The 15,289-nt window shown below is 38.2% G+C and overlaps 1 protein-coding gene across 2 annotated transcripts in view; it reads left to right on the top strand.

Annotated features, from left to right (window-relative positions):
- The first annotated feature begins 4,743 nt into the window (after positions 1-4,743).
- The window catches only part of PIK3C2G (phosphatidylinositol-4-phosphate 3-kinase catalytic subunit type 2 gamma), a 200,105-nt gene continuing 189,559 nt past the window's right edge, over positions 4,744-15,289 (top strand). For both annotated transcript variants that reach the window (XM_052668620.1, XM_052668619.1), the window contains exons 1-3: positions 4,744-4,895; positions 7,502-8,257; positions 14,963-15,045. In XM_052668620.1, the coding sequence (XP_052524580.1) occupies positions 7,601-8,257; positions 14,963-15,045 (740 nt within the window). In that variant the 5' untranslated portion in view covers positions 4,744-4,895; positions 7,502-7,600. The remainder of the gene's footprint in view (positions 4,896-7,501; positions 8,258-14,962; positions 15,046-15,289) is intronic.

Here is a 15,289-nt window from a genome sequence, read left to right as displayed (position 1 = left end):
TTGATTTAAACTGTAAGAGAGCAGATTTAGAGTAAACATTAAGAAGAAATTCTGTGCTGTGAGGGTGGTGAGACATTGAAACAGGTTGCCTAGTGAGGTCTTGGGTGACCTCTCCTTGGAGGAGCCAGGCTGGTTGGAGCTTTGAAGAACCTGGTCTAGTGGGAGGTGTCCCTGCCTATAGCAGAGGTATTGGAACTAGATGATCTCAAAGGTCTCTTCCAACCCAAACCATTCTAGGATTCTAAAAGCATCCTCTCAGAAATGCAAATTGAAACAAGGTTAATACTGTGTAGGTAAGATATTGTTTTGATCTTAGATATGTGTAGTTTTATATTTAAACAATTACTTGTTTTCTTTGACAAAGATAATAGAGCATGTAACCTTTAGCTGTTATACTAGCTTTTTCTGTGTATACTAGCTTATAACATACTGGTTTATAGTACCATGTTTTATAATTTCACTGGTTGACCTGAAGATACTTTTGACATCATGAATAGAAGGGGTACAAATGGGTCTTTATTACCAGTTCCTCATCCCTATTTTCATAGAATCATAGAATTACTGAATGGCTTCGATTGGAAGGGACCTCAAACATCATCTAGTTCCAACTCCCATGCCACAGGCAAGGTTGCCAACCACTAAATCAGGCACTAGCTTAGGCTGCCCAGGGCCCAATCCAACCTGGCTTTGAACACTTCCAGGGACAGGGCACCCACAGCTTCCCTGGGCAGCCTGTGTCAGCACCTCAGCACCTTCTCAGTGAAAAACTTCCCCCTCACATCTCACAAGATGAATTTAAAGTCATGCTTGATTTACATTCTCTTCAAGGCAGTCATAATACTTTTCCCTGAGGCCACGTAGGATCATTCTGCCAGGCTACAATAGCAAAGTCACCCTGGCTCTGTCACCCTGGCTCACATTCACCAGAGTGGCTGAGCTCTGTGCTTTGGAGCCAATTTCTGTTCTCTCTAGGGTTCTTCTGCTCCAGAAATCCCCCAGATGCCCATGCACTGTGGATTGCAATGAGAGAGGGAATCTTAGAAAAGGTTTTGAACCAACTTGCTAAATTTTTCATGGGAGAAAGCCTTCTGTAGAATGTAGGGAGCTTGCTTTAACACCATGCTAGTATCACAAGACTCTGTTTTTATATTTATACAGTGTATGATATGAACAATTTCTGGAAGGTCAACCAACTTTGTTGAGTATATTGGAATGACAAAGCTGAGTTTAACAGAAAGCCATTGAGCAGGCACGCTGGACTGGGAAGGCAAAAAGAAGAGCAGCGGAAAAATCAAAGAAGGTAAGGGAAATGGAAGCAAAATTTTAAAAGTAGTATGAAAGAAGGTTTTGGCTTTAGGAATTCAACTTCGGGAAGTTTGACTCTCTCACCTGAAACTCTTGGCTTTCCTTGTCCTTTGAAACATTTTAGCTGGGTTATTTAGTGTTTATTACACTCTTTTTTGTACGTATGCACTATATACAAACGCCTAATATATATCTATATCTGTATAAGCACATATATAATATATATATGCTTACACATATTTTTATATATGCATGCATGCATACATAAATGTATATGTATACAGTGTGTATGAGTGTATGCATAGATGTAGGATATATAAAAATCTGCCTACGTGTCTTATTTTAGCTGTATTCTAAGATAGCTGAGATGAGATTGATCTCCATTTCAGCACTCAATTTTTTCAGCAATTTGATTTTTGAAGCTGGAGTCACTGTTGCTCCCAGAAATAACTCTGGTAAAATGTGCTGTTCCTTTTACAGGATCAAAGCACAGAAGATGTTCACATGAAAGGAGAGATTAAAATCCATAGTCTACATTTAGTCATGGTTAGCTTTGCATTCCATATATTCAGACTGGGGAGGTAGGTCTTTCACAATAGGGTATTTCAAGTGGTGGCAGGGTGTTGGTAACCTAGTAACTTTGTATATTACATGTAAGAGTCAGCAGAGCTTTAAAAATGTATTCTGTATAAAAAATATATGTATAACATAATCTATCTCTTTCTCATGGAAAAGCGAAACTTTGCTTCCTTATCTCTCTTACTCTGTCAGTTTCCTTGATTCATTCTGTGTGAATAAATAGAGGATGAGGAGTGTTTTCCAAATTGGCAAGTCCTTTTTGCCCTTTATAACATAAGTTCTCTTAATAGATGAGTCATATCAAAATGATTCAAACACTGTCATGTTTGTTTAGACATTTAGACATAAATGTTCTAGACATTTATTCTTCTTGCCCAGCAGCATCTACTCTGCTGGGTTTTACCAGCTGTGTGATGTACAGTACTCACTGTGCAAATCTTGAAAGTAAGAAAAAAAATAAGGGCAGGTAGTGTAGCAAACCAGATCTTAACCACATCTTTTTGTTACTAGAATTCTTTCTCCTCTGCTGCTTAAACAAAATAAAATCTCAGCATTGTTTACTTTGTTGTTGTTTTTATTGTTGTCATTAACGTGTGGAAAAACTCTATGCAGTTTTGTTGATCTGTTGTCATCACTTTGATTGCAGCAGGAAAACTGATCTAAGAGAAGTAGCATCGCATCATCTGCAGGCAGGGTCTCATGAACCATGAATCTTCCTCATATAGGGCGGCTTTCTGACAGGGGTAATATTTATCAGAGACAATGATAGACATGATGACATCCCCTGCAGCCAGACATAAAGCTTAATTGTCACTGTGCTTGACACGATGATTTCTGTTCCTTGCTCCACAGTTCTGGGAAGATGACAGTAGGTGGCACTGGAGAATAGTAACAGGGGCGGTTGGATCTGTGAGGAAATGGAACAGTGTCCTCACTGGTTGGGTGTTTAGCCAGGCTTCTGGTCCCAGATTGCTGAAACACTTTGCTGCATTTTCTTTACAAGTCTGCTAAATGCAAAGCCTCAAGGTTTCAAATGCAAGGGTGTGGTTTTGGAAAGCTCCAAACTCAGGATGAAGCAAGACTTAAAGCAACGACCTGCTGACGATGCTGTACATCTTGGGGTGTGTAAGAGCAACTACTTCGCCAGCTCTTTACTTGCAGCTTTTTATCAGACAAAAGTCATACATGTAAGCTCATATATGGCTAAATAAAACATGTTTTGTCTTTAATTTTAGTGAGGTGTGGGTTCCTGCCAGTTGGTGGAGCAGCAAGAGTGTCTAACGGAACAGAGGCAGTATCCCAGTGAGTTTCCACTTTTCTTTGTCTATATAGATTTTCCCACATGCCAGGAAAAGGGGAGGAGATGAGTCTCCATAGTTCTAGGAGTAGAAAGTGACTCAGCAGTTTCCCACCTATTACTTTGTTGGGAAACAGAAAGTAAATAATTGTGAAAAAGTTCAGGGTTTCCCAAGAAAAATCTTCATAACTCTCTCATGGAAATCACTGTAGGGAGAGGACATGTCCAAGCTCAGTTCATGTTGCACGTACTTTCTGTGTTTGCTTGGGAACACAGGCTCTTCCCATGCATGTTTCTTCTGTTTTCTGTATCCTCCTCCTTTTAGGACATTCAGTCTCTGCGAGATGAAGCAATATCACACAGTCATGATGCCATATATTAAGAAATAGCATTCCCTAAAATTGGCGTGATCCTCTCTCAGGGTCACTTCACAGAAATCATTGTAATGTCTACAGTGCAGTATAAATGCCACCAAACGGCCTGTGGGCAAGTTAACATTTTTAAAGGGTTGGACTATATATGAGAAGGAAAACATCACCTTTCACCAACTGAAATAACTTAATAACTTTTGTCCTTGACGAACTGCTTTTAAATCACAGTGACGCCACTGACAGCTTTCACGGTGCTTTGAAGTGCAGTTTTCCCAGTAATGCTTTATCAAATTATTATTCATTCAGCTTATCAGATATAAGATATCTCTAATTAATTATTAACTTTAAATGCTTTATCCTGTTCTGTTCAGTCTTACTGTACAGCCTTTTATAACTGAAAAAGTTTTGTTTATACTATCTCGCCTTCTTTAAGGATATTTCCCTGCTTTTAATAACCTTGGAGTAGACTAGGATTGGGATTTTGGATGAATTCTGAGTAGCCACCTTGGTTGGTTAACTTATTCCTTTTTAAGTGATGGTACGAAGTTTGGAAGCAGATGGGCCCAGAGGGATTTCCTTCCATGTTGTGTCTGGAGCTGCCTCTGCTGCTCCCTTTTATGGGAGAGACCTGGCAAACTTGAGGTCTAGGAATAAGTTAGCAACTGGTGTTGTATTTCAGTTCTTCAGTTCTTCAGTTGTATTCCAGTTCTTCAGGCCCTTTTCAAAGGTGCAAAGGCTTTATTGATCCTTGAAAAATACCCCAGTGTAAGAAAGGTTCTTCCCGCTTAAGACTGCCCCAACTCTGCAGACTGAGGAGCCAAAGGCAGAGGACCTCTCTGCCAAGCAATATTTCTACCTTCCATTTCTCCTGTGAGCAAAGAGTTCCTTTCAGAGTTCCCACCACTAGTGGCAGAAAGAAGCTGCATGAAGATGGTGTGGAGTAAAAGTTCTAAATCCTGGTGTAATTGCAGCCTTTCCCATGGAGAAGTTGTCTTTTTATTTCAAGCATGTTTGATACATGCTCTGTAAGTGTGAGATCATCTGCCACAGTGTTTGAAGAAGGAAAAAGAAAAAAAGAAAAAAAAAAAAATTATGGTTCTTAAGTAATGAAAGAAACAACAAATAAGGTGTTTGCTACCTTTTATTATTGCTACTCTTCGAAATTTCCCTGAAGGAAACCATGGGAAAGAATCATTACCTCAGTAAACCGGTTAAACGGGAAGGGAAGCGTCTGACAAATAAGTTACACCCCCTTGGTGCTGAAAGCACATAGGTCATCTGAAAGTGTCTGTGAACAGGAAGAAATAGGAGGCTGTATGTTCTTCTAACAAACTGTGTTTCAGGTAAGAGGTTGCAACATATATTCTTACTGCTTAGCAACTGAACCAGCATTGCACTTCTGGGTTCCGGAAAAAAAAAAAAAAAAAGAGAGAGAGAGAAAATAGAGCCTACAGTGCACAAACCTTTTATAGTAGAATGCATGTGCATGCAGAAATAAGGGAAGTATTCCGGTATGGTAAGATGGCTGACAGTGTTGAAAGCATTGTGTCATGCTGCTGGCTCCCTTGGTTTGTAGTGAATATTTTACATAATTTGTTGGGATTTGTCTTTAAAGCCCCAAATCCCAGAAGTATGCAATTATGTGAAAATATGAATTGTCATTTCAAAGAAAAGGAAGTCTTCATACTGCACAGAAAAATTGTGAAACTCTCCAAAATGCAATTTCAGAAACCACAGAGGAAAGAAAATGAGCCCTGAAACATAACCTTTTTTTAAAAACAAACAAACAAACAAAAAGCTTGCATTATGCATTTTCATTTTGTTAGTGATTTCTGAAAATTCAGCGTTGTCAGTGCACTTCACATAATTCAGATGCAGTAATAGTGGCTGGCAAAAAGCCAAACCCTTCCCTGAACGTGGGTGTTGCTTTGAAAAGGATCAGGAGTTGGTCTAAGTACAGAGCCCAACCATAAAAACTGAGCAGGTGAGACTTAAAACATGAGATTTACAGCACAACATGATGAGTTTCCAGTCTAAAATTTTCACTTTAATCATGTGCCTGTGTAAAAGAGATGTGGTGCTATACACAGTGCTGCATGCGACTGCTCCCTTTGCAGTGCATTGTGCAGAGTCTCATTTCTCATGTGGACTCCTCAGCCCATTGAGAAAAGCATGGGAACAAATCATACAAAACATTCTCCTTCCAGCCTTTGACATTGTATCTATCCGGCCTGCTTTTAAAGTCAGGTAGCAATACTGTCAGGAGTAAAGTCAGGAGAAGCAATACTTCTCCTGCACTATGGAGAATGCAGGAGATATGCAGTTGCATACAGATGGATGGAGGTGAGATATGTGTCTTTATATGTGCCTGAGAAACATAGGACACTAATTAAGGAAAGTAGAGCAGGAGAGAGGGATTCTCCAGTCTTTTATTTTTCCTAAAATATTCCAATTTTTATAATAATAATAATAAAAATAGAATAAAAGAAGTTATCTCAGTTGATTTAATGGATGCATTTTTTTTCTTTCTTATGTTTCTTTTATTCATCTACAAGTGTCCCTCAGGATATACTATGGGAGAAATTTGCAGGGACTGAGCTGGTAATTGAAGTTCATGATGATATTCAAAGTGATATGCATCATTTTAGTTCCCTGCCAACATCATAAATATCTTTTCTTCTTTTTTTCTTCAACACAGTTAAGGCCTACCAATATACACAGCACATGGAATTACTAAGTTCGGCCTCTAATGTGGAGAAGTCATTTCAGCCTATTTAACTTTACATTTCTCTTCTCATTCCTGACTCTGGGTGATAGAAGGCTGTGTTGCCTAGAGTTTGACTTCAAATAAAACAAAAATAAATAAAACAGTGATGAATACCTTCTGTTGTAGTATAAGTTTTCACTGCAAGGCAGTATTATCAAAGCTAACATACTATACATGTTGGGGACATATTGGAAAAACAATTTGTGGTGTTAAGCTTTAACAATATTGAGTGAGTGTACTTTTCATCTCAATAGTGTCGTTTTTTTTTCTGCTAGGTAATATATATTTTCATTGAATTATTAAATCAGATATTTCCATTTATTCTGTGTGATAAAAGTACCCAGCAAAACTACATAGTTGGTGGTATTACTATTTCATGCCATTTGTGTTTCTTCTTCTATACTAAGAAGTGCAACAGGCCAAGTTGTTAAGAGCAAGTGGAATACATCAGATTTGAGTTGCTAGGTATTTTTGAATTTCGTTACAAAATAGGATTAGGAAATTTGCTGATAAGTTTGAATGATGGTGAACTACTGCAGAAGCTTATGTCCTGTCCTATTAATTTAATAACAGAGATATTATCTCAGGTTTTTCAGATGTTGTTTTTTTGAAAAACAAACTAACAAAAGGCTGAAATTTATTTATAATTATTTATATATGTTACGTACAAGTTTTTTTTGCTGTAGTGCTTATAATAGAAATTGGAGATCCAAGTCTTCTATATTTTGTCCTTGTTCTTTCACTTGCTTAACCTGTGTAGGATAAAAAAAATGATATCATATCAAATAATTTAAGAGATGCAAAATAAAGAGTATATGAATGGAACTGTCATTAATATAAAACTTTCCTACTCTCTTCTTTTGCATTTCTGCCTTATGTGTGCTATACAAATGTAAAATACTGGAAATTATGTGGACATTTTCTTTATTTTTTGTCAGAATTAGTATTTTAGATCAGTTGTTTTAGACGTTCTTTTGATGTTATTCATGAATCCAGGAAATAAATAAGAATAATTTTAAGGGCACCTGGAAATAAGGATCAGGCAAAGGACATTCAAGCTCCAGATGAAGAAAATCTTTACATCTCATGAAGAAAGCTCTTACCCAAGTAGACCAAAATATGGCTTTCACTACACCAGATTTTTGTTTGTTTGTTTAACTCTTATTCTATGCTTTCTTGCAGTGGGGTTGTATAGCTCCAGTTCTAAACATCACTTTTTTGACCTTGAAACTATTGTAAGACTTCCTTGAAGATTAACAAGACTGAAGAGAAAAATCAGAAATGGCATATTTTGGAAGGGTGCCTTTGTCAGGCGATGAATTTCTTGAAGGACATGCTGGAGACCAAGCATCTTACCTGGCATACCATTCTGGTTCTTATGGAAAGGTCTATCTAGGCTTTGATCAAATAGTTGATGAAATCAACAATGAATTTTTCTTTTATGGTTCATCACACTTACATCATCATGAAGAACATTTTTTCACATCAGATATCTTTAGTCTGAATGTGCCAGAACAACAACTCTGTAGTCATCCTTCAGTTGCTTGTGGTGAAGTTCACTCTGAAAATTTTGTACCTCACTGGCAACAAGGCACAGCATCACCAGAGATAGGTTTCAAGTCGTCCTTACTGTCTGATGATAGAAACTTCTCTCTAGTGGATTCTTACCCATACAATCAAGAGAGAGAAATCTACAGAAGAAATAGTACAACTGCAGTCACAAATGCGTTTAATTCAAATGTGGAGAGAGGCTATACATATTCGAATTTTCAGATAGCTTTTGATAATGTAGATACTCAATATTCTCTTTTTGTGGACAACTATCCATTTGGACAAAGGAGAGATGAAAGTGGAAATGGGGAAGCCTGTTTAACCAATACTTCCAGACGATTCAGCATAGGACCTACCTGGCCAAACAGCTCTGGACATGACAGAGAGGTATTTACATTTTCTGATATTAAGCATTTTGTAGCAGAAATGCTAAGTCATGGCTTGATCCAGTGATTGAGCCCCTGGTGAAAAGGCAGGGCCAACCCAGAGGAGCTCAGGTGCAAGCAATGCACCTGAGTGACCAGAAGGGATGGAGCCAGGATCTACCCCTTCCTAGTCCTCATTTAAGGGTTGGAAGTGGAGGCAAGGATATTTTACTGGAGGTCCCTATTATGCCTGAGGCCTTCTGAAGGTAAGCAGCTTCTTTCCATTTCTATGCACACTGTTGTATTTGAGCAAACCCTCACTTGCTGTTGTCTAGGACCTTGTTGCTTTGCTGTCATTGATGTGCTTTCCATCACATTACACGTTTAAAGTTCTTGATGCTTATTGCCCGTGTCCTTACGCTTTGTGTATGCAGTTGTACTTATGTGATGTGGATTAGAAGCACTTTATTTTAAGACCTGATGAAAAAGAAAATGGTTTGGGGGGAGGGAAAGCTTTTAGTTCTGTAGAGTTTTGTCAGTTGGCCAAAGGCAAATATGAGTCTTCTTATTTGCTCTTTACATCTTCCTAAAACAGAGATGTATGGAAGCAGCAGGTGTATTTTTCAATAATTATGTAACTTCTGATTTCTTGGCAGTCAGAATTTCCCACAGTGTTTTCATATATTTACAGAAGGCATGCCCTCAAACAATCAGTACATGATTAGTTAAGAGCGTGAAAACATTCAAGCATCCTCTTCCTTTGATTCTAATATCAGAAGAGAACCCAGCAGACCATAAAAAATAACTTCTGAAGGGAAGATGCCTACTCTGTCTAGCTAATCAGAATTTTACAAAGACATAATCTGTGTCCCACCTGCTTCATGTTTTACCTGATTTGTAATTGGTGTCAACATATTTCTTTAATCTACTAATTGAAAAAAATATATATTATATATATATATATAATTTTAAAATAATAATGCAAGTTTTACACCTAGTATAAAATGAAATATTTCCATTGGCTCTAACGGAAATTTGCTATTTTAAATCAAAGAGAACCCAGATTATGGTCTAGAACTCATCAGTGGCTCAGAATATGGTTTGTGCCATTACAATTATTTGGCTTATAAAACTGCAACAGAGGGATGAGTAAGAAAAGTGGAATAAGGTGTGTTTCAAATAGATAACAAATTGATTTGATTGGATATGTAACCTGAGATTCAAAACAACACTGCATCATTGTGAATGTGTTTTTCTGTTAAGCCAAATTTTTTGTGTCTAACTTGACTGATATATCCTTATTCTGAGAAACGAAATATACGATGTCCTGAATTCACGATGTGCTGCATGTGCTTATGTGTGTGTGTGTATAATTCTATTCTAAATAAATACACCTACTGTGGCTGTGAAAGATCATGCCTGTGACATTCAGCCTTTAGTTGTCTTGCTGAAGCAAATATGTGAGTTTTTTTCCTTCTTCTATCAGGTGTTCATAACTTTGTTTGTGGCTTTGCTGTTTTTAGTAATGATGTCTTCTAGAATTCCCATGGCTCTCTCTGATGTTGTATCCATTCATTTTTGTTTTTTTCAAAATTCTGTCATAGAGAAGGAAAAAAAAAAAACGATAAATCTTCCCTTTCCCCTAGTCCTTGTTAGCATTCTGAATCATTACAGGAAACCTGAAATAGCCTACAGGATACCCCAGCACCAGGAATATTAAAAGACAGTTTAGGTACATCTTCTGCTTTTATCTCTGAGTGATCACAGTATCATAAAGCAAAGGGAAAGAGACATTTGATTGACTTGTTTCTCTGTCTGTGAATAGAGAGAACTACAGAAGTAAAGATATGCAGATCCAGAGGGGGAGTGTGTTTGGAGGGAAATTAATCTGAGGATGGGACATTTTAAAATTAATCCAAGACAACAGATTTAGGAAGTTCAGTGATTAATACAAGAAGAGGAGATTAACAAGTGGAGAGATAAAAGGCTGTTGTTCATTCTTTTTGAAATTTTTTGTTTGTTTTTAACTTACAAGAGGAAAACTAAAGCATACTGATATCTTGATGAAAAGAACAAGACTTCTTAGGAGTAAAGTAGAAAACAATGGGATTCAAACAAGCAGAAGGAGATTAAATTGTTGTATGGGATGAAGACATGCTAGAGGAAGCAGGAATATAAGAAACGGTACAAATGCTTCTGATAGAGGAAGAGAGAATTATAGAGGAGGGAAGAGGAGAAGAGTGAGTCAAGGGCAACTACAACTGAAAGTGTGGGAGGATTTGATTAAGTCAGGGAAGTGTTTGAGCAGTTTAGCTAGAAGAAAAAGAAATGGGAAAAAGGAAAGAATTTGTAGCAAAAAAAATCAGTGTGGTAAGATTCCTTCAGGGAGAAGCAACTATATCAGGATAGAGAAACAAGTCAAGGGAATGGCAACCGAACCTTGAGATGGCAAGAGAAGGAAAATAAGTGAAAGAAAATTTGGGACAAAAAAGGACAAAAAAAAAATAATCTGGGAAGAGGTAAATCATTGTTGCGGGGCTGGAGTCTTTTGAGAAGATTACAAGTGCAGAAGAATAGCACTGATGCTGAATAAGACTGTCACAATGGCTAGCAAAGTGAAAAACCACAGCAGAAGAAAGAATGAGCACAGCTGGGATTTGTGAAGTCCAAGACGTATGAATGATGCATTTGAGCAGGAGGAGTTGAGAACTAGGGCTACAGATAGAATGAAATGGGAAAGGATGCTGAAACGTGCAGCTTAGCACTGAGATAGGTCATAAATGCACAAGCTGAAACATTCACATTACTGAAATTACACTGTCATTTCGATCCTGAGCTCTTGGATGCAATTGTACGGCCCTAGGCTTTGTTTAATGCATGCTATTTGAAATAAGTCCTTTGTAATAAAACAAACATTAATTTTCTGTGGCCTCGTCACCACCAAGTCAGATATTCAAAAACACTGTAGAAACGATCTTTGTAACATCTGTGACAAGTAATTTTATTTTATCCGCATGAGAAAGAATACTACAGTGCAACCTATAAAGTATCCAGTAGACTTTTCCACTTCATTTAAGATGTTTAGGATCAAATTTTTTCAGTATAACTAGCAATGCTCACTTCCCACAAATCCAGACATTATTTCAGCTTACAGACTTCAGAAATGAGGAATACGCAAATATTATTTGTATTTTAGAAGGACAGTTCACGTGAGTCAACCAACATGAAAAGTCTGTGGATGGGTAGAAGATTCCTGGGATGCACTGTTATTTATCCCTGTTGTTGTCAGTTCTTTTTATATCCAGTTCTGTCTTGTTCACTGCACTCCTGCAGATCTTTGCAATGGTGATAATCAGAGACCCATTAAAAAAAAGTATGATCATGTAACTAATATTTTATCATTATATGCAATGGCAAGAAGTTTAAGTTTCTGGACACCTGAAAACAGAAACAACAGAGTTGAGAGAAGAACAGGGAGACCACTTACCATCACTCAATTACCATCATAGGCAAAAACATTCCATGTTGAGAGTAATGCAATTTACTGCATACTAGTAACAGACTAAAGCAAGGAGAACTACAAGCAAACTAAAGCCACTTTCCTTCCCCCAAGCAGTGCAGGGGAACAGGGAATGGAGTCTACAGTCAGTCCACAATACTTCATCTCTGCCATTTCTTTGTGGCTGGTTTGCCCCACTTCCATGTGGGGGCCCTCCCACGGGATGCCATCCTTCCTCATCTGATCCTATGAGGGCTTCCCACAAGCTGCAGTGCTCAGATCATGGGCTCACCCTTTGAGATCTGCTCCAGAACGGATTCCCACAGGCAGCACCTCCTGCCTGGGGCTGTTCCTGCTGGGGTACCCATGGGCTGTGGCTCCTTCAGGCCCCATCCTCTGCCGCACCGCAGTTTCCTCAGCGTCTGCACGAGGAGATCTGCTCCATGTGGTACCCATGGACTGCAGAGAGCTGCTGCTCAGCACCTTGAGCACCTCTTGCCCTCCTTGGTCCTTGAAAGGCTGCTTCTCTGTTTCTCACTCCTCTCTCCCGGCTGCTGTTGCACAGTTGTTCCCTTCCTTAACTCTTCTCTCCCAGAGCACACCCCGTGTGGCTTATGGCTCTGTTCTGTGACAGTGCCAAGTTTTTTTTGGAGCAGATGGAGCTGGATGTGGTCTGACACAGGGCAGTGATGGGATCTGCTCACAGAGGCCATTCCTGCAGCCTCCTGCTTCCAAAACCTTGTCTCATTAGCCCAGTACAAAACTGTATCTACTGTATAGCTGTCTGCTTCCAGAACAGGCTTGAGTCAGTTTGCAATGTTACAGTAATTCCCTCTCTGCAGACTACTGCTAGTCTACACAGAATTTCAGTCAGAAAAACTGCCAGCAAAAGCTCAGAGATCCTGTTCTCATTTCAATCTCCTGCAGGAGAGGGTCAGGATCCCTTCTTTGTCAAGCTCCTTTTTTGCTACTTTTTAGTAGTTAATCACATCCTTCAAGCCATGAACTTGGGGATCCACATCCTCATGGCTGATCAGCCTTTCCTGGATATGGTGCTTTCCTTGGTTAATTCCAAGATCATAGAGTCTTAGAATGGTTTGGATAGGAAGGGACCCTTAAGATAATCTAGTTCCAACCCCCTGCTATAGGCAGAAGCACCTCCCTCTAGACCAGGTTGCTCAAGGCCCCATCCAGCCTGGACTTAAATGCTCCAGGAGGGGGCATTCACAGCCTCACTGGGCAACATGTTCCAAATGTTCCTACTTTCTAAATTCCCAGCTGCTGTTTTGCTTTTTATACATTTAGCCCCGTTCAATATCCTATCCATGTCATCTTTTCTCACCTGTGGCCCAGTTTTCTTAACTTTCCATTTATTAGCTCTCTTCTTTCATGCATTTTTTTCCCTGGGTCTATAATGGCAGAATTTCAAGAAAAGAAGGAAGTTTTGTGCTTCCGGAAGAAGTGCATTTCCAGACTTCTCTCCCATGGGATTCTCCATTCAGTGCTTCTGTCATGGTAGTCTCAGCTTGTCCTTTCTTTTCAGCTTAAGGCTGGCGTGATCCTTACCTCTTCAGAGCTTTCATCCATTGGCTACTCACCTGCAAGAGTTTGGTTTGCTTGAGTTTTGATAGCTTTCTAATGTTGGGAGCCCATTCCAGTTGCCAAGTCATCTGAATACTGAGCCTCTACCAAAAATTTTTAATAATGCCCATTGAGGTAGAAAACTAATCACAGAAGGGAAAAAGTGAAGCAACAGAGTTGTGGTTAGCAGTGAATTGATGGAACTCCTGCAGCCATTCAGCACCTTTCTTAATACCAGAGCATGATGGCCTTCTGCTTTGTATTGCTAAATTTAATTTCATTCTGTAATTTCAACCTCTGTCTCATCCATTGTTTTTTCCTACAGATACTCCTTTTTATTTTTTCCCTTGCTATTAATGATGCCCCTTTATTATCTTTAAATTTCATTAACATTCTTCTAATGCTTGTGCTATTGTGGTTAATGAAAATATTAGATGCAATGACTCTCAAGACTGGTAGGATTTATTATGGGTTTGTATAACTTCCAAGCCACTGCCACTGTGGTTTCCTCACTGGTCAGCTTCTATCAGATCTCTCATATTTCATTTTATACTAATCCTATCTTTTGAACTGCATTTAAAATTTCCCAGCCAGCAAGTCTTCAGGAACATTGCACTTCTTTTGTCCAGAAGAAGGAGGAGAAAAAAAAAAATTGTATAACTTTACATAATTTTATTTCCTTTTATGTCATTTACTTATAAGTAAATTCTTAAAATGAGCACTGGAATAAGCTCCCCATGGAGGTGGTTGAGTCACCATCCCTGGATATATTTAAAAACCATTTGGATGTGATGCTCAGGGACATAATTTAGCAAAGGGTTGCTAGAGTTAGGGTAGTTTGGTTAGGTTGTGGTTGGACTTGATAATTTTCAAGGTCTTTTCCAACCTGAGCAATTCTATGATTCTATAAGAAAATAATTTTTTAACAAGTATTTCCACTCTGGTTGCTTTTTCTTGTGAAAGGGTTTAAAATTTGGTGTCTTTGCTCAGCGTTGAGACCATATGTCTGTATGTACAATTGGCTTGCGGGTGTAATATAATAGTACACTATTCCTGGAGGTAGCATTTTAATTGATGGGGGCTACACCAAATAGAGGTCTAAATGCTTTGATCCAAAATAGCAGCTTACACAAATTTCAGAACGTATCTGGTGATTTTTCATGTTCAGACTGGATACACTGGATTCCTGTTATCTTTCTTGAGGAGCTACCTGAAAGGCTTATGGGTTTTGAAGCAATCTTTAAAGGGCAGAAAAAAGAGAAAATAAGAATTAAAATGTCCTTCAGCATAAACTTTTTTTTTTTTTTTTTTTTTTTTCACATATTCATCTGTACTCTTGACAGTAGGTGATTTTTTGAAGCTTTGGAAATATTTATTTTCTGCAAGAAGGAAAAAAAATTAAACCCTGGGCAGTGGATGACTTGTGATTTTCCATTTTATCTCTGAGAGCATTAAGAGTGCATTCAAAATGGTGTTATTTGTTCTTTCTTGGAGCTCTGCTGAGTCAGAGTAGAATGATAAGATACCAACCTTTGTTCTCATGGAACCAAATGCAACTTTAGTCTCATGTTCCCTCTGCTTATGTCTAAATATTGTCTAAGTAACTGAGATCTATTTCATTTTTTTTTTTAATTTATGTGTTTTTAGGTTACAAGTTGGTCTATCCATTTGGTTAAGGCAAATCAAGGAAGTAACGAAAATGCAGTTTCTTTTTGCAATACAGTGGAGAAGTAAGTAATAAAAAAACATTACTCAGTTAGCAGTGACATTTCACTTATTACTGATTGTGTGGGTTATCCCTGAACTCCTGAAGAGTGCCATAATTTCAATATCTGGTTACATGCAGAAATACGCCTAATTTTGGTTTAAAGATTAAAATAATAAATAATAAAAAATTTAAAAATGTTAATTCCAAACATGTTTTCTTACTTATCTGTCATGTTTTTCACTGATAAATACATTTAACTTTTCAGA

This window comes from Tympanuchus pallidicinctus, unplaced genomic scaffold (assembly GCF_026119805.1).
Source record: "Tympanuchus pallidicinctus isolate F22 unplaced genomic scaffold, pur_lepc_1.0 scaffold8, whole genome shotgun sequence".
NCBI classification, from domain to species: domain Eukaryota; kingdom Metazoa; phylum Chordata; class Aves; order Galliformes; family Phasianidae; genus Tympanuchus; species Tympanuchus pallidicinctus.
This window is presented reverse-complemented; position numbering and strand designations above follow the sequence as displayed.